At 44.3% G+C, this 24,113-nt stretch overlaps 1 protein-coding gene across 1 annotated transcript in view; it reads left to right on the top strand.

Moving 5' to 3' along the window:
- The window catches only part of mecom (MDS1 and EVI1 complex locus), a 135,510-nt gene that overhangs the window by 20,873 nt on the left and 90,524 nt on the right, over positions 1 to 24,113 (top strand). Inside the window, exon 2 of the mRNA XM_069147873.1 lies at positions 22,476 to 22,822. Within this exon, the coding sequence (XP_069003974.1) occupies positions 22,476 to 22,822 (347 nt within the window). The remainder of the gene's footprint in view (positions 1 to 22,475; positions 22,823 to 24,113) is intronic.

The following is a 24,113-nucleotide window of genomic DNA, read 5'->3' as shown; positions in this document are numbered from 1 at the left end:
CTGACCTGGGCATCTTGTGGGGTTAGTGCTGCCTGCGCCTATTCTGTGGCGTGTCGGGAGGTCGAGTGGGCTGGAGAGCCTTCGGAGCAGACCAGAGGAGTTGTCGGCTGGATGGGGAGATGGGGTGGGGGATCTAGGGGGGAGGGGGGTTAAGTGGTGTGGCCCAGCTGTGATGGGTGGCCCAGTGGTCCATTTGGAGCTCCAACCTCACGCTGGGAGGTGGTACATCCCAACAAGCTGAGGGGACTCTGTGGTACCAGCATGCTCTTGACTCTATCAAAAAGTCAAAATATGGATGTCAAATTGTCGGAACATCACTTGTGCAGCATGTTAAAATGGAAGCTCCTCGTGTCCTGTGGTGCTCTGTCATTTGTTCGTGGCTTCAAGAGCTTCAGAGTAGCATCTAAAGGCATCTGGAGGCTAAACAACTAAGAGGCAAGAGTTTGGATTTAGAGAGTAGTTTCATCTTGACTATAGTGTCGACTGTGCCGCTGATATTTCCCCGCAGTCTGTTGTGTAACAAAGTACCAGTCTTCAAATGATGTCCTTTATGTCACAAACTGTTTTTGTCCACCTCGAGAGGATGAAAATCGGATTCCTGAGAATCTGAATGTTAAATAGAAAATGATTCATGGGAATGATCGCTACATATCAATGATTCACGTAACACAATGTGTCCATGCACCCAAGAGTGATAGGTGCCACATTGTGAAGGAGATGGAGAGTGGATTTGAAGGTTCTTTTTCAGTAAACATTTAAAAGAGTGGAGAAGTGAACAAAAGCGTTAAGAAGGAGCTGTTTTGTTGCCCCTTTTTTAACCTAAATAGGCGGTCTGTCCGACCGAAGCCTTGGCTTCAAAGTATTATCCCACACATGCAATTACCATTTCTATCAACTGGGGAGAAAGATTATGCTTTTTGGGTGTTCTTCTGCGTTTCTTCCAGTGGATTCACTTGGTGAATGTGACACGTTTTGTGTCTCCCACCCCCTATTGAATTTAAAAGTTCTCTATTCTCCGAGTGAGCTGAGGAGAGTCCTACACGCGGGCTGAATAGACACTAAATCTTTCAAGGTTAGGACTTAACCTTCTCCCACTCTAATTCATCTTCAAACTTTAGTCTGAAACCAATCAATATCAGATGATTGGTAAACAATGTGCAGTGTCTGATAGGCAGGTACCAAGGGCCCTCAATGGGATTGCAAATGCTTTGTGCGTTCAGAGTCGCTTTTGCTCTAAAGCACTGTCACAAAAAGTGAAATTACCATTCGCTTGGAATGATGCCATTCATCTTTGTCAGAGCGCCAAGCTCAGCACGCAAGCCGCTCCCCTCAAATTAATTCCTTGTTTTGCATCAGCTGAATTTGCCCAAATCCAGGAGGATGGCTCAGGCTGCACCTCGCCTCCTTATTTTAATGTGGCAATTCCAGCTGATTTTACAATGCACGAGGCCCCGTAGGCTTTATTTACTGCCTAATCCACAAAGAAAAGGAAATAGATATGAAAATAAGTTGGGAAAATAAGATAAATCTGGGTGTGAAATTTCACAGGCCGTCCATGTTCCATCCAGGAGAGTTAATGCACACACGCGCCTGAGAGCCCGGTGCGATGCTATTGTCGATTTGTCATTTCATGTTGCAAGAGCTCCTGTACAAAGGTAATGTCTTCCCAGAGGCTCTTAGCCATGTAATATGAAGGGAAAACATTGTGGAATGGATGTCTGAGGAATTCATTTGTTATCCTGCGCATTGTGCTCTACAATATGTCGGAACAGTTAAAGTATAATTTAGAGAGGAAAAATTGTAAACAAAACACAGTCATTTGTTTTCCCTGTTTATCAACTTTCAGATGTCCAACCACAAAGTAAACATTTTGTCAAAGACTAAATTGTCCCTTCTGAAGAACATTTCCCATACAACTCTGTGATGAGATAAGCCTCTCAAATTAGTGGCAGTCTCTGTACTTTTAGTTATAGAAGAAAGAGAAAACAGCTGAAGCATTTCCACTAGGGGGCTGTGACTTGTTCCTGCACTTCACTGAAGTAACTCTCTGCCCTGCCGAGTAACCCAGCCCTGCCTCCACAAGCCAGCCGGCATTTTAGTGGTCACATCTCTGTTGTTTTCTCTCTCCAGCTCTTGTAGATGGTATCCCAGTGTTTTTTTTCTCTTGGTGCTGAGCCCACAGTGACAGCAGTGATGAGATTTTAAGGAGTGGGTTCCACTGTCCTCTTAAATGCTAAAAATGGTTCAGAGGCTAATTTATGGTTGTGGTGACTTGTGGCTACTGATTTGTGATGTTTGTGTTTATGGAACATGGCTTGTTTTCTCCATCTTATCTGCCGGCAGATGGACAACATGGTTTTGACAGGGTTTATTTAGATGTTTGCTTTTTCCGGCACAAAGTATGATGGAGTGCAATTACAAGGAATGTAGAGTGAAGCCCTGGGGTCAAAGGCCTTTTCCTGCCTCCCTCCCTGACGAGAGCGAACCGACATCTGTGCCCATGTCCATGTATAGGTACACGGCATTTCTAAACATAGCAAAGTGAGGTGCGTAGTCATTTGAAATATACAATTAAAAAATCTCAATGTCTCGTTTGGAGAAGAGAAGAGAAGAGAAGAGAAGAGAAGAGAAGAGAAGAGAAGAGAAGAGGAGAAGAGAAGAGAAGAGAAGAGAAGAGAAGAGAAGAGAAGAGAAGAGAAGAGAAGAGAAGAGAAGAGAAGAGAAGAGAAGCTGGAGATAAGTGGGTCAAGCCTGAGAGACTGTTCTTCACCTCAGACACCTGCACCTCTCCACAGATCCCTCATCAAGGACTCACATTGTCCCCGGGCTGCACCATTGTCTGCTGAAGGGCCCTCCAGATTTGCTCTGAATACCTCCCTGTGCTACTCCAAGTGGATTCAGCCCAGCTCTCCCCAAGAAACAGACAAAACAGTGGATTCCAAAGTGCCGGCCCCTTGGCATTCCCCTGCCTTTGGGAGATAAAGAGGGGAACTTCGGCCTGATTCACTCCTCCGCTCTTCATCCCTCTCCACGGTCCCCCCCCCCCCAAAAAAAAAAAAAAAAAAAAAAAAACAGGAGATGAGGAGGAGGAGGATACTTGCAAGGGTTAGCAGAGGGGTGGTCTCTGGGTCACAGAGTGATTAGTGAGGAGCAGAGTGGCGCTGCTTTTCCCCTTTGGTCCTCCTCCTCTGTGGTCACTGAGAAATGACTTCCACTGGGCTTACTGGGGAGTGTGGGTGGAGAGGGAAGTGGAGGAATTATTCCCTTCTGTGTGTCTGTCTGGACTATATTTAACCTGCCTGACAAGATGGATGTTTCTAAGGGAATTCTCCCCACCAGCATAAATGAAGCCATTATACTCTCCTCTCTTGTCCTCTTCTTTGCTTTTCATTAGAAGCTGGCGGTTTCTGATGAAGTTTCAGGGAAAGCTTCAAAATCAGGATGAAATCCAACCTGAGCTCAGATCTGCTGCTTCACTGCAGGCTCTGTTTTGATTATGTCCATTAATACTGCTTATTTTGAACGAGACGGGTATCTGTCTGCACTCCTACACACAGGCATGTAGTGGGTGTCATTGGGCCATGTAGCTTTCTTATATAGCACACTTACACATACACTGGCACACACACTGACACACACTAGCATTCATACGTGCACACAGACTCTCTCTGTAGTTGCGGTGTGGCGAGCAGGCCATTCGCAGGACTGGTGTGGAGGAGTTGGAAGTGATTAGGGAGAAATATGCCTGTCTCCCAGTAATGTCAGTAATAGGCAGCAGCACATCAAAGTCCAGGCCTGTCAGAATGATCCGGATCAAACCGGCCCCCATCTGGAAGCCATAACTGACTTTTCACTCATTTAAACACTCTTAAAACACACTGAACAGACATGGAGCTCCCGTCTCTGCTCACCACTCACCACCACTCATATCAGCACCCTGTTGCCTCTCCATCTGTGTGTGTGTGTGTGTGTGTGTGTGTGTGTGTGTGTGTGTGTGTGTGTGTGTGTGTGTGTGTGTGTGTTCATATATATATATTATCTTGCTACCATAATATCGTCCGTATTTTCACATATAATGGTAAACCCATATGTTTCACATGTGTGGATTAGGCTGCTAATTTTTGATGATTCATGTTTTCAGTCACACTTTTTCCCTCATTTCTGTAGAATTTAGAGGAAATAACATCCTCTGGGCGCCACTGATACTGCTTTGACAGTCACAGTGCTATCTGTACACGGCCTAATGCACAGACAGATATTTTTAACACAACGTAAACATCTGCGGAACCATGAAATCAAAGATAATATTATTCTCTCTGGAATAAGGGATAAAAACTGCCATCAAGCATGCGTGCCTGATTTCCCACTGTAGCTTCGAGTCACAGATAAGTATCTTGTGTGTGCGATAATGATACTGTGCATTCTGAGACAATGATGCAGAGTGCGCCCCTGTTTGCTCACACCGTGTTGACTGGACTGCTGGACATATATTATCTTTCCAAACACAAGTCGGACACGGCTCTAAGTGTATTTTAATTGGCTTCGAGTTGCCTTCCTAAAGCAAACAGCTGGCGGTGTAGCTGGTGGTGCGGTGCGCCTGGTGACTGACGGGTGGCCCGCGGTACGAGTGGGGTGGAACCCCATTGCTTGTCTGTCCACTCCACCGACAATCAGTCCAACACAGGACTCCATTGTGTTTGTGTATGTGCGTGTACGGGTGTTTGTTTAATCTAACTACACGTCCGCGTACACGCTCACACTTCACCGTCTGTCAGGGTGAGGCTAACAGTGTGTGTGTGTGTGTGTGTGTGTGTGTGTGTGTGTCACTCGTGGGTGTTTCTCATTTAAAGCAGCGCACACTCGCTACTGTAAAAGATCTTAACGCCTGGCAGATAGCATCTTGAGTTAAAGTGCAAGTGATTTAATACTAACAATTAAAGTAGACGTGTCAGCAAGCAGCTCAGACCCCTGCTGCGGCCGGACAGGGAGTGGGCCCTCTCGCCTATCTCCACCAGACAGGGAGACGGAGGGCCTCTGGCTCCACAAACCGCTGATGCTGCTAACGTACACTACTTTTCATTCCTGCACTTTCAGAGAAACTGTCTTCTCTTCTTTCTTTTTCTGCTTTGTATAAATACTTTTTTTTTCCATGGATCATAAACATCGGCTCTCGCTGACAACACATGCAATATTTATTTTTCCCTTTAAACATACATTTCATTTGCTGCCATTAACAGTTGTGTCTGCTGTTGATTTTGGGTACAGAGTCAAAAACAAGACCTCTGTTGGATTCCTGAACGCAGGGAGAGCTGAAAATGGAGCCGAGTGGTTTGGGAAAAGGAAAGAGGGATGGCAAGCTGAAGAAAAAGTTTGCGCCTGAGCTCAGCATATGGAGAAAAGCCCTAAAAACGATTCATTTTACAAGAACCAAGGATCTCACTCCTAACATGGCCAACTCCACTCTCATAAAATCTATAGACATCCATTATAAAACACCCAGGCCCTTATGAATTGCTTTGCCCGAACCCAGCAATGGGGCCTTCTGCCTCCAGATCCCCTCTGGAAGTGTTTGAAAAACAAAGCGAGGCTTCACTTCAACCTCATTAACTAGTTATAATAAACACAACAATGTGTTTTTAATGGATGGCGAGTCTCGTCTCCCCCCCGTCTCTTCCTAGCTCTGGTCCAGAGCGACTGGCCAGTAGTGGGTTTCCCATGACTGCAGCTCGTGGTGTCACGATGATGGATGGGCAAGGTTGGCGGGGGCTGCCTCTTGCCCTTCTCCTTTGGGATGTCCCACAGACTGACAGGCACATTGTGGCGCTCGAACCATGCTGACGCACCGCTGCGCCCGCTGGCACGGCCGCAGAGAGCACCAGAGAATACCCGCTCTTCCACTTTCATATGCGGCATGTTCACCTCGCGCAGATAAGAAATGGAGCGAAGCAGGCGGAAGAATGTGAAAGCGTGCACACAAGCAGACACTCGTGCACGACTTCAGTGTAACGTTACGTATAAGTGTGCACGTCAACCGTCAAAATACGCACCCATGCAACACTGTCCTACTACTGTGAGTTGATTACACAAAAAGATTATTCTGTAATGACCGAGAATTTGTCAAATTTTCAAAGATTAAGTCAACTACTTAGCAGGGCAGACGTCATTGGTGTAGCTTCGGGTTAGCGTGCGGACCAACCACCCGAATCTGAGGACCCCTGCTGGACCACAGCGGGGGAGGCATTAACCTTCTGATGAATAAACACCAACAGAAGCTCCGCAGCCACAACACGCACTCCTAATGTCGTTACACAAGATCGGGAGTGCCGCACACACACGCGCACGCACACACACACACGCACGCACGTACACACACACACACACACACACACACACACACACACACACACACACACACACACACACACACACACACACACACACGCCTCTCTCTTTCTCTCTCTGTCTGCCTGACTCAGTCAAACACACTCCACACCACACAGAGCGCCTCTGGAATAAAATTCTCCCAGCTAGTGTAAAACAATCCAATAACAGCCAGCACCTCTCAAAATAAAACAATAGCTCAGCTCATGCTGGTGTTGTAAAACAGCTCAGCCTATTACATGCATGTACGTGTAACTGTATTGTAAATTTGCCCTTCGGGTAATAGCACATTTTTCCTTCATTTGGTGATTTTGGGGATTATATTAATAGTGGTGTGTGTGTGTGTGTGTGTGTGTGTGTGTGTATTGGGTTTGTTCAGGTGTACGTGCAAGTGTTTTTCACACTCCTTCTTACGTGGTGTTATATGAACGCTTTTAGTCGTTGCAGCAGTCATCCTTTTTCAGTCTTATAGCTACAGCCTTTTTCAGGGTTAATTTTTTTTTTTTTTCCCCCAGGAGCAGCTACAGTACATTGAATGCCTCATCAGGGCAAAGGTCATTTTAATAGAGGGATAAGATATAAGACTCCGACAGACCAAGTGTGAGGGTGTGAGTGACCATGACCCCTGGTGACCACTGGTTAACGTGTTTGTAAACAGGATGTCATTAACACTGGGAACCGGCCAGGCTCACAATGACTTTTGTCTTCTCTGGTGTGTGTTTGCCTTGAGGGAGAGCAGGGTGGGGGTGGGGGTGGGGGCGAGAGAGAGAGAGAGAGAGAGAGAGAGAGAGAGAGAGAGAGAGAGAGAGAGAGAGAGAGAGAGAGAGAGAGAAGGAGAGAGAGAGAACATTGGAGGTGAGGTTGATAAAAGTTGATAAAATAAAACACTTCGCATATTTCCACTGATGAATCAACACCCCCGAAACTGCCCTTGTACGTTTCTGTCTCAACAACATCCAGGTTGACTTTGTCACATCAGATAAGCGCCGGCTAATGTGATGAAATTTATGGTTTGGCGTGGCTGCTGTACTAATACAGCAGCGGATTGTGTTAAAGCGGTACTAAGTGCACTCAACTGTCAGCTCTTATTGTGGTGTCAGTCCTTCCTTCTAATTAGTGTCCTCAGCGGGCAGGAAGTGGGCCTGGGCTGGACTAATCTGTCAGTGAGGCCAGACCATCCTCGCCCCAGCGACTGTTTCCTCAGATAAACCCAGAGCCCTTTATCTAAAAGTTGCGACACTCAGGGGGTCTGGGAAGCCCCTAGTGATTCTCTTATTACTTCTTATATCTACAATTCAAAACGGTGTGGAATTTAATGTAAAGAAGATTTCAGTTTTTATCTGAGAAGACGTGAGGAAGCCGGCACACGTCGTTAGACGTGCCTCCTCAGGCGGTGCGTTCACATCACCGTACTGATCACCAACGTGTCAGGTGTTGATTGAGCATGAGAAAGAGGAAGCGCAGAGAAGGACGCTTCCTGGCAGACAGTTTTATCGGCGAGGGAGCGAAGGGGTCAGGGAAAGGGTGGATGAGGTTATCGCACTCATGTAGTCATGTACTATATGCGACTGGTGCACCGAGAGCCTCTGGAGGCCTGGCAGCGGCCCAGATTTTGCTGACCAAAGCAACTGTCTCTTTCATATAAACACTGTATGAGTTATAGCCACATGTTGGGACTATCAAGTTGTTTTTTTGTTTCTCGGTTTATAGTGTGCTGCTTTGGTTCAACAGGTCACGAAATAGGTGGAAGGGCTGTCCAAAGGACCTGAGGTTGTTTGTGTATTGTCTAAGGGCGCTGACACATCCTGCAGAGATAGCTCATGCTTGTACAGATTGCCAGGCTGTCTTTCAGTGACTAATGTGTGAAGCAAACGGACGATTTGAAAAGCAAGACGTGTAGTTTAAAGACTTTTTTTTTTTTGCCTCGTTGTCACACTACTCTCAAAACAAAGTCAAGTAACAGGCTGAAGCAGGAAAAGAGAAAGTGAGAGAAGTGGAAAGGGAGAGTGATGGGGGTGCTTTTTCTTCCCCGCTACCTCCTTTGCTCCCTCCCTCCCTCCCTCCATCCATCCTTCTCTCCCTTTTTTCCTCCCTTCCTTCTTTCACCACCAGCGGGGTCCAATTCCTCCACTTGAGCGCTCAGGGCCAGCAGCGGGCTGATTAGACACACACCCCCAGCCGCGCTTCTCTGAGGACTCTGCAGCGGGACGACTTCAAATGCACCTCGCTCCTGCCACCCCAAATAAAACCTGACTGGTCCTAATGGACATGTTTTAATCTCCCTGGGTTATTTGAAGATTTCTCCAGCCCGCTGCTGGCCACAGCAGAAACAAATTCCTCTCGCTTTGTTGATTAAACCGCCGCCTCTCCACCGTTGCTTATCGTCCAGCAACGAGCCGCTCTTTTTAATTAAAAGTGAGACACCACAAGTGTGCAATTAACAGCTGGTAATTATAGAGCTCTTCAGAAGTGCAACACTCCACCTTCATTTCAATTATATAATGGACAAGTGGCTTTTTGATCTCCAAATTAGTGAACTCTTGTAATATTTGTTTTGTAGCAGATTTGGAGGGTTAATAGTGGCCTATGGTGGCCTGCCTCTTCCATGATTGATGCAAGAGCAGAAAGAGGGATATTAAAAACTGGAACAGTCCATCAGGAAATGCAAATCACACCTTCATGTTAATGAGCAAGCAATGGACCGAGCTGGCCAGCCAAGGCGTTTCATGTGGGACAAGCAGGCACCCGCTCTGCCGCAAACTGATTAGTACATTTGAATTTGAAAGTTTAATTAAGTGCTTCTAATACAGATCGTTTTGCAGAGTGACACATAACATTAAATTGTTTGATACTTAATTTGGCTGCTGTTTGATTGCAAAGCGAGCACGGCAAAATTTTCGATGCAAGTGAGTGCTATCCCAAAGGAGGCAGAAGTTGTGGGCTTCATTTAAAACCTTTAACTGATAACTGATGAAAATGTATTTAATGACCAATGCACTCTTTGAGGGTATAAAGCGGAACACTTGTTCAGTTTTAATTACAATTGATTTCCATCTATGTACATGGTTGTGGCATTGTTAGTTTAGAGTTTGCATTCTTTCACTCAGTGCATCAGTATGAAAAAAAAAGTAGACCGTGATTGATTTTCGGCTGCATGAGTGCACGTGGAAGGTTAAAATGAGGTGATTATTAAATGGTGGCAACACTTTAATGTCTTTGGGGGATGCTCTCCATTCTGGTCCTTTTTACCGGATTGTCGATGTATCAAGTAGTTTGAAAGAATTTTAATCTTTGCGCTGTTGTGATTTATAATTGCTTTATTTCCCAAGTCAATACAGTTCTTACAAAAATGTTTCTGTTTTTACTGTGGAGGTACACAGTCCAAGCACGGCGCCTGCATTGCACCGTCTTCATTTTCATACATACTGACCTTGATATTTGTGTTTCTTTGCACAAATCTATTAAGATGTTCAAGATAATTAATTAACCACTTTAAAAAGATAACGGGCTTTGATTAATTACATTTGTTCAGTCGGTAGACCTGTCAAATGTAAAAAAAAAAAAAAAAAAAAAAAAAAAAAATGCAGTCTGAGGAATATAAAGCCATATTCTGGTGAAATTTAAGTAAAATATTCCAAGGATTTAAACCCACTAATAGGGATAATGCCGCGCCAAATGCATTAGTGTAACAGATCTCTGATTTACTTTTTGCTTAACATGTCCATGTTCTGACAATCTGTCATTAATTCTGCAGTCATTTAACTCCAAATACAAAACAGGAAAACCAAAGAGAGAAGAAAAATGCATGAAATCAACAGTCTCAAGTCACTCAAGCACTTTGGAATTTTGCATTGGTGAATATTGGCAGCTCATTGCGAAATAAACACCAAGTATTTAAATTCAAACCAGGTCATTACGAATGGTTCTTAAACAACATGTCAGTCATTAAGGAAGGCCATGTGGTTCTGCTTAGAGTCTCTGTTTGTTTGAATTAGGAAGAAGAAACAGGAGATTTCTGTGATCCTTCTCATCTGTCCGAGTGACACACTGAACGATCGTTACATGCCCGCATTTCCCATCTAACCCCTCTGAGCGCGGAGATGGATTGTCGGTGATGTGCTTTGGATCGTGTGTGCGTGTGTGCGTGTGTGTGCGTGTGTGTGTGTGTGTGTACTTGTGTGTGTGTCTCTGTCTAATCTGAGTTGCTGTTACTGTCATGTTTCTCTCCTTCCCTCGTTGTCCTTCTGCATTCCCACCTTAATCTCACTGTCATTTGGCAGCTGTCACTCTACATTTGTGTCCACCTCCTGCTCTCCTCCACCACACACATGCACAAATGAACACACACACACACACACACACACACACACACACACACACACACACACACACACACACACACACACACACACACACACTCCCCATTCACCTCTGAGCATAAAAAGACTTTCAATTGTGTCAAATTGTAAATATGAGTGTGATCAAGGAAAATTATAAGAATTTATAGAAGGAATTTTTAGCTCTCTTATTAAGGCACATTTCATCTAAGCAGGTTAGCATCACACAAATCGCAATAAAAGTACACAAAAACATGAATTACGACAAACTCAAAAAGGAAAAAAAGTGACTTTGAAGCAGCAGTTTTAAACAGTCGAGTTCTAAAAAGCATGTTTGTGGCAGGTTTTCCTGCTATCTGACCGCTCAGTCTTCACAATGACCCATGCTGTTTATGTCCACACTCCCATGCAGAGCTGTGTAGTGTTACACAGGAAGAAAACAATCCCCATACAAGACCACAATCCTACTGTATTGTCCAGTTAAATCACCTCCTAAATAGAGGGAAATTGACATCCATAACAAATAACATAAACAGCTTCAGCGCTCCGAGGGGGGATTTTTGCTGCTCGGGGCACAGGGCTGAATGTTAGCCTTCCAACAATCATTAAACAAACATCCTCTGCAGGACCTTTCCATGCCTGGGTCTATTCCACATGTCGCGCTGTGGTTTGGAAAGTCTCTAGCCGCGGACATTATTGTATGTAACAAGTTCTATAACAAAGTTAAGGTGGAATTGGCCTGCTGCTGCGGCAGTGCTCAAGGCAAGCAGACCCTGAGAGTAGAAAAAGCAACTCTCAGACAAAATCTATTCATATCCAAAAATGTTAAATGGAGGATGTCAGGTTGGTAGTAGGTGGTCAGCTTGTCGCATTAAAAATACTCCCTGTTTCAAATAGGTTTTTTTTCTTTCTTTACCAAACGCAGACCTCGTCCTGATTGAATTCAGCTTTTTAAATGAGCGTCAGGCCCGTTGTGTTCAATCTGTATCAGACGTTTTTTTTTCATATTCTGAGTCAGTGTACTTTCATACTTCCGAATACTTCTAGAGGGGGGTTTCTGAATTCGTGTGGCCCATTGTGCATGTTAAACAATGCCCGTATTGATAACCCATGAACTGTTAGTGCAGTGCCACAACAGCAGAAATTAAGGGCTCTTTGTTGAACAGTTTCAAGAGGTGAGAGAAAAGATTCTTTAAAAGAAGCTGAGCAAAGAAATGGGAGCTGCGACTTTCTGATGGTCTCGAGGTTCCTCCACAAAAAAGAAAGCCAATAAAAGAGATGGAAGAGCAAAGCAGGTTTACAGACTGCAGATATTTGAATCGTCACATCCAGAGTTCACGTTCCTCTGTTTCTTTTCCGGGGTATTTGTGTGTTTGTGTTGTGCCTGTGTGTGTTGTTCCTGTGTGGGGGTATCCAAGTGATGAGTATGTGTTTGTCAGATGCCACAGCCCCGAGTTGAGGGCCATTTGTCATTGGTGGGATTCATTATATGTGTCCCTAACCCCCCTCCCCAGCTGGGCATCGTGATCACCACTGACCCCCTTGTGACAAGCACAGCACCTTCATTATGTCACCACGGCCGCCCTGTCACTACAGCAACTCTCCAACTGTCTGGGTGACACCCCTGGGTGGGACTCCAATCTCTCATCTGGAGGCCTGCCTGTCTCTGAGCTTGTCAGTGTGTGTGTGTGTGTGTGTGTGTGTGTGTGTGTGTGCGTGTGTGTGTGTGTGTGTGTGTGTGTGTGTGTGTGTGTGCGTGTGTGTGTGTGTGTGTGTGTGTGTGTGTGTGTGTGTGTGTGTGTGTGTGTGTGTGTTTGTGTGAGTGTGTGCATGTGTCTGTTGCCTTTGTTCATACGTTGCCCTTTTTGTGCCTTTTATTTTATTGTTTTTTAATCAACCCAGTATCATGTCAAAGTGTGTAATACACCCATGAATCCACTAGAGGATACCGTGTCAGTGTTACTCACTTCTAGATGTGAAAATTAAAGTGGCCAATTGAAAGGCACCCAAAACTACTCGGTAAAGTTTAAAATCACTCTTTGGGTTAAAATAAGTAATTGTACATAAGTAATGTAATGCACAACATGTTAGTTCCTTAAGATGTGATACGCAAGTTAAATACGTCATGTAAGTAACTTACTTGCGTTACTTAACCCTTGTGTTGTCCTTGGGTCAAAATGACCCGCAGCTGTGTTCAACCAATTTCTATTTTATTTTCATATTTTTTGGGATCATTGGTGACAAGGAGGCTGTGAGGGTTTCTTGAAAGAATGATGACCAATGATCCCCAAAAAATATAAAAATATAGAAATAAAATAGAACTTGGTTGAACACAGCTGCGGGTCATTTTGACCCAAGGACAACACGAGGGTTAAAAGAAATCTAAGTTGACTTTTGCTTTTCTCATTCTAGAACTCGTCAGGTGGTTAAAGTCCTGCGTTTGTTACACGGTATCCTCATGTGGACTGACGGGTGTATTACACACCTAGATGTAATACTGGGCTGTTTTTGTTATTAAATCAGTGTGTAATTTCAGAAACCTTCATGGCGTTGTTGGTCAATTTCAGTTTAGCTTCCTATGACTAAGAGATTGTCTGGCTTTGACATCCTAATAAATTCACCCAGCTGGTTCCCCAAACAGGAACAAACTACACCTTTCTACTCCAGCACCTTATTATCCTTTAACAATAATTTCAGGCTCATAAACTGACCCTCAAATTAATGACATAACTTCCTAATAGAAACACTGGATATATATATATTTTTTTTGAACCATTCGTGAGCCTTATTATCATATTGTTCTTCCCACTGGGATCATTCCAGATCGCACACTGGACACTATTATACTATTACCTCTCCCCCTATTTTCTAATCAGCAATTATTCAATTATGTCCCATCAGTTGGAGGGTGTTGCCAATGTCACCGCCCTGGGCATTTAGCCCCTGCTCTCTGTCAGGGGGAGACCCCCAGGGCCCCGCAGAACGCCTGTGATTAGTGTTGCGTCTGCAGAGAGGTGACAGAATCCCTCTTCAAATATTTTGTCTTCATTTTACGGCTCTGAGATGCAATTATGGAGCAGCAGTTCATTACAGCAGCACGCGGCGCTTCATGTTTTATGCATGCTGCCTCATTTGGGGCCTTTATTAACGAGCCAGGTCGGACCAGGCTGCTTGAGACTATACTGCAGGCTGTGCGACGGCCACCACTGCCTGTGTTTGTGTAGGTGTGTGTGCGTGTGTGCTGGCAGTATGAGTAAGCAAGAATGAGGGAGTGGGCAAAAGGAAAGAGAGCGAGCGGGAATGAAGGTTAGATGGAAAATAAAAAAGAGAGAAAAATGTGATTGAGGGGAAAAGTGAATGAAGCAGAGAATGCGTGTGGTCAGTGCAGTGGTCACTTCACCGCTGTGCCCTCTTTATCCCAGCAGCCGGCCTCATAACGTGGCTCTATAGTGTCGAGACTGCTGCAGACTGGCTTGGCTTTAAGGCAGTAGATTGAAGGGGTGGGGGCAGCAGGGTTGACTAACTGCACCTCCCTCAGCAGAAGAAACTCCATCTGCATCCAACATTGAGACAGATGAGGCCAATTTGGCTCCTTAAATTTCTGGGCTGTGATGGATGTGGGGTGGCTGTGCACACCGAGAGGTTTGTGGAAGGGTGCGAAGGGGAATGGGGGAGAGAGAGGCGAGACAGGTGAGGGAAGGCAGAAAGAGGGGGACATCCAGTGCGGGAGAGAAAGAAAAAGAGAGAATGGGGAAGGAAAAAAGGGTGAAGGAGACTCACCTCTGAGCATGAGTGGTTGAATTTATTACTTGAACTGATTTATTTATCAGCATATACTTTACCCTTTAATGTACAAAGCAGATACAGAAAGTTGGGGAGGGGGGTGGGGGGGAGTCAAATGGTAGAAGAGTTTAGAGCTGGATCTAAAGACTGTACAATATGTTACGAGTGTGTTGGACACATGTGAGGTTTGGAGGTAATATGAGGTAGATAATGTATCCTAAGTGATCCAACCCCTGACCAGACAAATTAAGCTACAGGGCTAACAACAAACAGCGGTATGTGTCTTTGGCTGATGCCAGCGTGTGTTGACACTGGCTTCCCAGGTTTCAGCTGAAGCAGAGCTAAAGCTAATGTGCCGTATAGTCGGAAATTTGCGTGGCCAAAAAAAATTGTCTTCGACGGAACATTTTCTGTCAGTATGGCAGCCAGCAGCCTCGTGTGCTCAGTGCCCACCAGGCTCGTCTTTTCTGGAGCACGCAGTGTTTGTATAGCACACAATGCAAACACGCGGCTCTGAGCTCATTGACTATACACTGTGCCTTCATGCTTCGGTCTCAATCAGATGTGGCTGATTATTCATGTCAAACACTTGAATACACTCAGCCTTGGTTGCATGACTTGCAGTATCAGATTTTCTCTTACATTACAAATTTAAAGTCATCAGGTTGTATTTGCCTACAAACTCGCCCAGCTTTAACTGACTGATGGCCTCCGTACTGCAGACCAGAGCTCCCATCTGCACTGCAGATCAGCCCCCTTTGATAAGAACTACCATCCTCGGGCCTACATAAATATTTTATCAAGTATAATGGAAATTGTCAAATCAATCTAATTGTGTAATGCATTACGAAGACATCAAACTCAAACAAAGCACATATGCTATCATTTCTTTTAACGACCGGGCCAGACTGGGCCGGGCTGAGCGGGCGGTTTGGTACCCAGGGGGGCTTTCCGCAGGGCCGGGGTGGCTGGCAGCAGCCACTCTGGATATACGTCTCTCTCTACCCAGACCTGCCTCTCTCACATTTCATCAAAGGAATCAATTTCTCAAATGTGCACAACTGTGAGCCATAATTATATTAGGGCCCAATGGCAGTTAGCCATGACATGAAAGCAAAGGAGGGGGAGAGAAAAGAGCGTGTGCTGTGACATGTATGTTACTGCTTTCAGGGTAAACGTCATTTGTTGCACTTTTAGATTAAGTAATAAATGTGGCTCGCCACACAGTGTCTTGTCTCCTTTCAGGGGAGTTTTTTTTTTGTTTATTTTTTCCATAGCAGGGAACGTTGCTGATGTCGCTGTCTGAAAAGGTGGAGGGACAGATGAAGACAGATGAAAGACAGATGAAAGCAATGGTACAGGTGACCAGAGCAAACAAATCAAAAGCTTTAGGATGTGTGACGTGTTGGGAGGTGCTGAGCCGGGATTGAATCGGAGTCCAAGACAGAGGGAGATGATGGGATTAATGACCTTTGTCAACACACTCGGTCCACATGGCACTTCGGAGGAGAAAATAGCCAAATCAAGACTTTGAAACGCGTGTGTATTTGCACAGGTTTATTTGCACTTCTACATCACAGACTCAAGCATACAAAAAGCTCTCATAAAGAAATTAAGATTAATCTGCTCAAAACACAGAGTTACTTGCGGAACAGGGAGCGGCACAAACATGCATGCTCGAGAGCTGTTGTTGCTGTTTAAACATTAATAGTGATCAAAATGAAATACCACTGTATAGTTTCTTATGCCACTATAATATCCTCCATCACCTACATTTCATATACCAGCAGTACTTCTCATCTTTCCCCTCTAAATCCCCCTCGTCTTTCCTCTTCTATCCCCCCCCCCCTTTCCATTTTCTCCTACTCTTTTCTTCTCATCTTCTCCATCCCGGGGTCGCTGTGTGATCCGGAGGGCCCTCCCCTCCACACCCCGGCTGATGTATGGCTTGTGGAAACAATGTGAGCGCCGGGTTGTTATTCTGTTTGCTTTACATTTTGACAGGCCTGAGTTAGCGTCCGACTGGGATCCTATCTCATTAGGCCAAATGCGGGGCTAAAACAATCATAAAAATCATTTGGCAACTGGCATCCCACTTAGGAACACCTGTCAACGTACGGGCGGAAGATAAACTCCGCAAATTAGAGTCAGGCCCGAGATTGAATCAGGGAGAGGGGTGGAGGTGGAGGGGGGCGCGAGCGAGAGAGAGAGAGAGAGATGCCCATATGCTCCATGTTGTTGGAGACTTAATGGTATGAAATGGTCGGAATGATGTGGAGACTTCCTTGTTGATGATATTGATTGTGGTTTTAGGGCATAAACTGTGTGTGTGAGTGTGTGTGTGCGGTGTGTTGTGTGTTTTGCACATCCATCTCACTGTTCATCAGGACTTCATTCATTAGCATTTCATTAAAAATAAGTGTGGTTTGTTAATCCTCTATATTGATTGTCCCACAGCACAGTGATTTGTCTTTTGATACAAATGAAAGAAGGATTTTGTGGAACTTTCTCAGTTGAGTGCTCGTGTGTGTGTGTGTGTGTGTGTGTGTGTGTGTGTGTGTGTGTGTGTGTGTGTGTGTGTGTGTGTGTGCGCGCGCGCATCACTCAGTAGCCTAACGGTACAATCCTCCCTTCTCTCTTACATACTTTATTTTTCTTCTTTTATGCAAACACACCACCTCTCTCCCTCTCTCTCTATTACTCGCCCAGGCCGCTCTCTTTTCCTCCGCTGTTTCGTCCCCTCCTCACGCTGTCTAAACATACATCTTTATCAAGCTGTTGTTGTCAGACAACATTAGATAATTAATAGGCCATTTGTCAGGCCTGTGAGAAACATGTTAAAATCCCCGAGCAGCTCCCCAGATAAATCCTGCCGCGTACACAGACTCCTTTGTTGTGTCAGCCTGCCATCGGAGCTGCAGATTTACCATTAAAGGACGCTCATTATTAATCACAACTAATGCTAATTAATTAGGTGTCTTGTGTGTGTGTGTGTGTGTGTGTGTGTGTGTGTGTGTGTGTGTGTGTGTGTGTGTGTGTGTGTGTGTGTGTGTGTGTGTGTGCGCAGAGGGACCAGCTCGAAGTTTCAGTTTGTGGCGCGATGTTAATTGGTAACTCTGCCCAGGGCCCTTAATGGGGTGTTTTCCATTTGGAATGAGGAGTAGTTAACTAACACAAGGGTGAAAAAAAACACAGACAATGCTCTCATTAATTATGACTGTGTTAAGAGCTCTGCTCTTCTGCTGCGGTGAGTAAGTGTGTGTCTGCGAGTGTGCTTAAACATTTGGTCAATAAGGACGCCAGTTTGTGGGAAACAGCATGTGACAGTATGTGAATACAACTGAATGTTTAGTTGGACATTCATCGCCTGCAGCATGATCTGGTTTTATCCTGAATTCTTTGCTCTATAAAATTACATTAACTGCAATTTTCCAGGCTTCAATAAACAGGCAAATAATGAAATACAAACCCCCTGTAACTAAATTTTGTCTGTAGACATTTATCTTTATCATTTAGATTCATTAAAATGATTTTTTTTTTATTTTTTTTATTGTGCCTGCTTTAATGAATATATTACAATATATTACAAACTGACAAAAAAAAAGACTTTTTAAAATGTTACACTTTACAATTGAATTATTCCTGGTTAAATAGACAAATATTTAGAGATAAACTGTGGACAATTGTCTTAGACTGTATGTACACATCTACCTACAGATTTGAGTGTTTGTGCTTCGTATCAGTCAGTTTCACAGTCACCCCAATGGACCCGTGGACCAAAAGACTCCCCAAAAGCGGTGTTAAGGCCTCCATTAAGCACAAAGACAGAGTTAATTAGGAAGCTTATTGCCTCTCCTGAGGCCATGTGGCTCCAAACACTCTCCTATACACCCTGCTGAGGGAATGTAGACGCACACTGATGCACTGTAATTAACAACAGTCATTTTCTGATTGGCAGTAGCTGTGAGAGCGTTAAAATTCACCAAATGAAAGAAAATTATTTTTTAATTCAGTCACAGTCTCTCGGGGTATCTTATTTTTCAGGCAAAAGACTCGGTATACAACAACAGCAGTCATGCTGTAGCCCCCTCAGCTGCCCCCACATACTTTTGAACTCTTTTCAGTGGATGTCTATTGCTTTGTTGCAGAGTCAGTGTTTCTATGTTCTCCGCGTTGAGACTGGAACAGCAGCGCTCACACATTTCCTTCATTTTTTCCTGCTATGTAGATCTGAATAGACAGCAGGGGAATGATGCAAACTGCAATTTCAAAATTTGGATGATGACTAATGGAGGGGATCATGGGTAATTATGTTTGACCCGTAGTACACAAGGGTAAGCCCCCCGTCCCATTTGTCTGTTATCACAGGCAACAAATGATGTCTGCAGATAAGCATGAGGGCCGGTCCTCATAAGGTGAGGAGTTCATTTCCATATTTCATGATCTAAGACCCCATCAGTCAACTATTACACCTCTAGCCGGCTGAATGAAGTGATCTCTGAAATGGCTCCAGGTTAAGTAGATGAATAATGTTACAACTTACCGGGTTATAGCCTGTCCAGTATTGCGCTCTGTAAGCAGAGATGCAGCTGCAACTGAGATATAAAACTTCAGTTCAGTTTAATGAAGCCAATGAGCTTTATTTTTTTGTATTTATTTCTCTCCATAAATATGGTTGCTATAGATTCATAGTATGTTTAGACAATGAATTGTGAATATGTATACGAAGGATCATTTAAGAATCGTAATATTTTGGACCTCAGTGCCTCTTTTATGTGATATAAACATTTTAAACAGATTACCCCAACAAATCATTTATAAAAAAAACTGACTCAAGTAGCCGATTAAAACTTTAGTGATTTGAAAAAAAAAAAAATCCCAGGAAAAAGACATAGAAAGGTACACAGTTTTTAGAATAAAGCAATGAACTAAGAGCAGCAAAGACAGCAGCACAGAAACAAAATGAGAGCGGAGGGGTTGACTATGTCCACAGGTAGGTTATTCTCTCTGTAAACATATGTATCCATTTGTCCCGTGGGTGCGTCCCCTTGGCGTCCCGTCAGCAGTGGCTGGGTCACACCTCCATTAGGGGCTTTGTCACAGTGATTAATAGCTCTTTCTATCATCTTTAATTCACTCCCTGATGATGGCGGCCCTGCTCGCTGCTCGGGGTAATCATGTGATGTATGAGTTCGCCCAACACCTTGTGGCAGAGGTGAAAATCATTCCACCCATGCAGATAGCAGACCTGGGAACAAATGTTTTCCCTCTTAATAAAAATTAATGAATTTGGCGTCAAGCGCAAGCATTTGAATATATGATATATACGCATGTGTCTGCATGTCTGTGTTTATGCAACGTGTCATGATGTCTTTTCCTGTGTTAATGGCTGATTTTGATGGGGAGATAATATTGTTTTCCTTACTGTTTTACACTAAATCTTTTGTGTTGTCTTTCAGATTCATCAAAGTTTGTCTGCTTGTTTTTGCGCTTGCTTTCTTGCACTATATCGTGATGTGCCATCTATGTTAATAATGCAGTTGTAGTCATCATAGTGCTTCCAGCTGGAGTTCCCCTTCTCTACCCAGAATTCTTTCAGAGCTCCTTCTTTGATGAAGGGCGTCAGCTTGCAATGATGAAGTAATGTCGATTACCGAACAAACAAACAGGACTATTTAACTTACAAAGGCAGAGACACAGAAATGCGCGCACACACACACACACACACACACACACACACACACACACACACACACACACACACACACACACCAATCTGATCATCTGTGTGCAGTGTCCCTGCTGCCCACACCCACCTAAGCACAGTCACAGTCTTTGACTTATCAATCATCTGCACATGAAACCACAATTTTTTAAACTCCAAACATAGCATATTTGTTTTTGCCATACGTTTACCTTACAGAAACATATATGTTTATGAGCTGAAATGCTCTCATTGAGCCCAGTGGACCGGGAGAATTTCTGGCCTAAATCAAATATAAACTTGGAGACCAGCATGAGAGGGGAAATGTCAGAGGAGAAACAGCAATGGAGGGATACAGTTACCTTTAAAAGCTCTTGTCCCTCCACCATATGGCCAACCTCACATCCAGGCCCATAACCACGTTACACAGTCTCCGTGCTGAAAATCATTACGGTGACTCCCAGAGCCACATTGGGTTTCATGCCTGTATTGAGTCTTTAAAAGACTTTCCCCTCAAACAGGCTGGGCCCACACAGTGTGTGTGTCAAACACAATAGTCGTACAGACACTGTGATCAGGTATTGCTGCAGGGAATGACTGTGAGAAATGCTTAAGTTGTAGATATGTTTCGACAAATACACTCACACACGCATACTGCATAACACAGAAAACAGAGACGTACATCTGAAATAGACGGCTGATTCAGCACAATGTGTTCATGCATAGATTTCTTTTTCTCCATAGCAAACACACATTTTGGCAGGACTTATGATTCTTAACTGGCAGAGGAAAACAGCTCATGTATTACTTATGCAGTATTTGACAGTTTTGTGTTCCTTTTCAGCAGACATTGTGTTTTGACCTTGCAGAATAGGAAGTTGAACATATTTTAAAGATATGTAGGCATAATACACTTGGCTTATCGGATGTTTCAAGTAGTTTGGTCGACCCTGAGGTGGGAAAAGGTTCAGCGATTTTATCCAGGTCTTGAGTTAATCTTTCAGGTTAGTTCGTGACCACCTGTGGCCAATCACAATGACCCGTTCAGTCAATCAGAAGCGCGGTTAATTCATGGCCAGTGAACAAGAAGTGTGTATCTGTGTGGATCAAAGGTTCCGTGGCTGACAGCGCGGAGGTACAGTGTCACACAGGAAGCCCTTCAGGAATGTTCCTCAGCCCAGGGATGGGTTGCTGAGCCTCATTAGCAGAGCCCCTCTCCCTGTGACCTGTCAGCCTGTGTTAGCCACAGCCCACCACAGAGCGGCAGCTTCCTGTGGATCATTTCCGGCTTTTAGTGTCTATCTGTCTCACCATGTGACACCTGGCTGGCAGTCTGTGGAGCTCGCTTCATCAGTACCTTGCTCTCTGATTGTGTTTGAAATCCTGCCTTTACATGAAAATGTACCTGATTTTCCAAAGTCTGAGCTTCTTTCTACTTATTTCAGAGACAAACTCTTGTGACTAAGGCCTTACAGCAGTGCTGCTTTGCTCCACAGCAGACCGTGTCAACACTGCGAATAATTCAATCTCTCTTCCACCATTAAGCCCCACCAGCCACGTGTGCCACTCTGAAGCAGCCCAGTGCGGGTTCAAGGGTCGTACCTCTATGTCCTGTTTCACTCTATTCACAATTAACCCAAGTCAGCTTCCCTCTGTTTTCACTGTACGGTGGAGAAAGAGTTCAGGAAAAGGAAATATAAAACAGTCAGAGCAGTACAATGCTGAGCTGACCCTGCTTGCCCACGCTGGCAGCAGCTCAACCAAACGGCAAACATGCCATGTTTTTGTTGTACGGCCCAGCAATCTGTTTTTGAGCTATCGAGTTTTTTATTTTTTTTATTTAAGATATAGTTAAGCGTGTCTTAAGTGCTTTCCAGCCCAGGAATATACCAAGTTCAAAACAAGAATCAAAACCGTGTCATTAGAAGCAAGTGGGCTCCCTTCGTGAAACCCTGTTCTTTATTCTCAAGCTGCATTGTAACAGAATCAACGCTTGGACACACGACGCCCCCTCTTGCTGACTGGCTTCTGCTGTTTATTTGACCTAATCAATTTTATACATGTACTCTGTTTTACTCATTTGCTGTCCATTGTTGAAATAAAATGTGCAGAAGAAATTTACAAAAATGTAGGCAGTGTACTTGTTTGCAGCTTTTTTTTTTCCTGACTGGAAAGATAGCCTGTTGCCTGCCTTCACCTGTGATGATCCAGCGATCACAAAAGACGTCACTGAGCATCGCCCTCACCTAGAGTCTCTGTTTCTTTCACAGGTGACGGTGACGATGAGTTTGCTCTTTACCCGTCCGACATCTTAGACGATGTATGCGGCTCCGATGGGGATCCCACACCATCTTCAGCCCTGCCAGAGGACCCGGCGTCGCCCCCCTTCTCCGATGATGAGTCTTCGCCCCAGGACCCCTTGTTGTTCCAACACTCCAGCATCTTTTTGCCACAAGAAGATGTGGCCATTCCCCTGGACTTTGAACTGCGAGCGTCTGCAGTCGGAGGCGGAGGTCTGGGCATCTGGAGCCGCAGGAAGGTGAATGTCGGGGAGCGCTTTGGACCATATGAAGGAGAGCACAGGCCTTATCTTCAAGATTCTTCTCAAGGCTGGGAGGTAGGACCATATTTCTTTTGGCATTTTGCCTTAATTCGATAGTAATAAATAAGAAGTGTCGGGAGGGGTGAGAGGGTTGTGACAGGCAACAAAAGGTCCATCAGGCCAAGGAAGAATAGACAAGATGCATATTCTTAATGCTTTGCAGAGTCAACATCTTCATACAAAGAGATGACTGACAGAAGTTAATGTTTCCTTATGTGTGGTGCAACTGTTAAATATGTAGAATTAATGGGAAAATGGGAATTTCTGCACAGTACATGATACTGTTCAATGGTTATGGGAAATATTTCATGCCCACTAGGTCAAAGGAATTTGCTACACTTGTAACAGAGAAGCTTTAGAGTCAGCTTTAGTTCAAGTATAAACATGAAAATTGCAGTTACAAGGATTTTCTGCAACAGTAGGAGCTCGCGTTTCGACAAGGAGTGGGTTCCTAGGCCAATATACTCTGTAGCATTCACATCAGTCCTCTTTTTACTTCCTCCCATGTCGTCATGTTCACATTTAGCCCAGTGACCGCAAGGCTGTTGTTGCCGTTTGTTGCCCAGTGATGTAATGTTAGCTCGGTGCAACTGAAAGAAAGTGAGTTGAGGTTGTGCTCTCAACTCAATTAAAATGAAAAGCCATAAATCCCTCCTTCATTCCGGTTAGGGACCCAGTGCGGCCATTGGCAAATCACATATTGGTCAGCAGGCACAAAAAAAAAAAATCGAAGGCAGGGTCACAGGACAAGGTCAAAGGTTAGATGTGGTCTCTGTCAGTGTCAGGCTATTTGGGTTTTATGGAGCAGGACCAAGGGGCTGGCAGAAAATCAGCCTCATTTAGTCTCTCAGAATAGATCCTGTCTAATTTGAACGTGAGGATTTAGTCCTTCATATTCAGGGCTTTGTTCCTTTGTAGGACAGAGCCAAGCTCATTAAGAATAGCTGACCATGCAGTTCATAAAGTGAGAAGTCACACAGGTTTAAATAAAGAGACGATTCAATTTAGCATTCCTCCTCTTTGTGGAGTTCACCCATCCTGACCATAAAATCCATTTCGATGCTCCACTTTATAGCTGACTGAGAACATGTTGGTAAAGTATCAACATTCAGCTCATATAAATAGTTTTGGATTTGGACTGGGGCTCATTTGGTTTGCATCATACAGCATTACTGTAGCCCATCAGTTCAGACTCAGTGGTTTTGGCTTGGACAAAACCAAAGTAAATTTTCCTTTTTTTCCCTTTACTCTGTACTACATTTATCCAGGAAGCAACTTCCCCCTCTTTATCAACTGCAGAGTGAGA

This window comes from Embiotoca jacksoni, unplaced genomic scaffold, assembly GCF_022577435.1.
Source record: "Embiotoca jacksoni isolate LCO1_2020_lvr unplaced genomic scaffold, fEmbJac1.0.p SCAF_14, whole genome shotgun sequence".
Lineage (NCBI taxonomy): Eukaryota > Metazoa > Chordata > Actinopteri > Embiotocidae > Embiotoca > Embiotoca jacksoni.
Note: the sequence above shows the minus strand (reverse complement) of the source record. Positions and strands in the feature narration are given on the sequence as shown.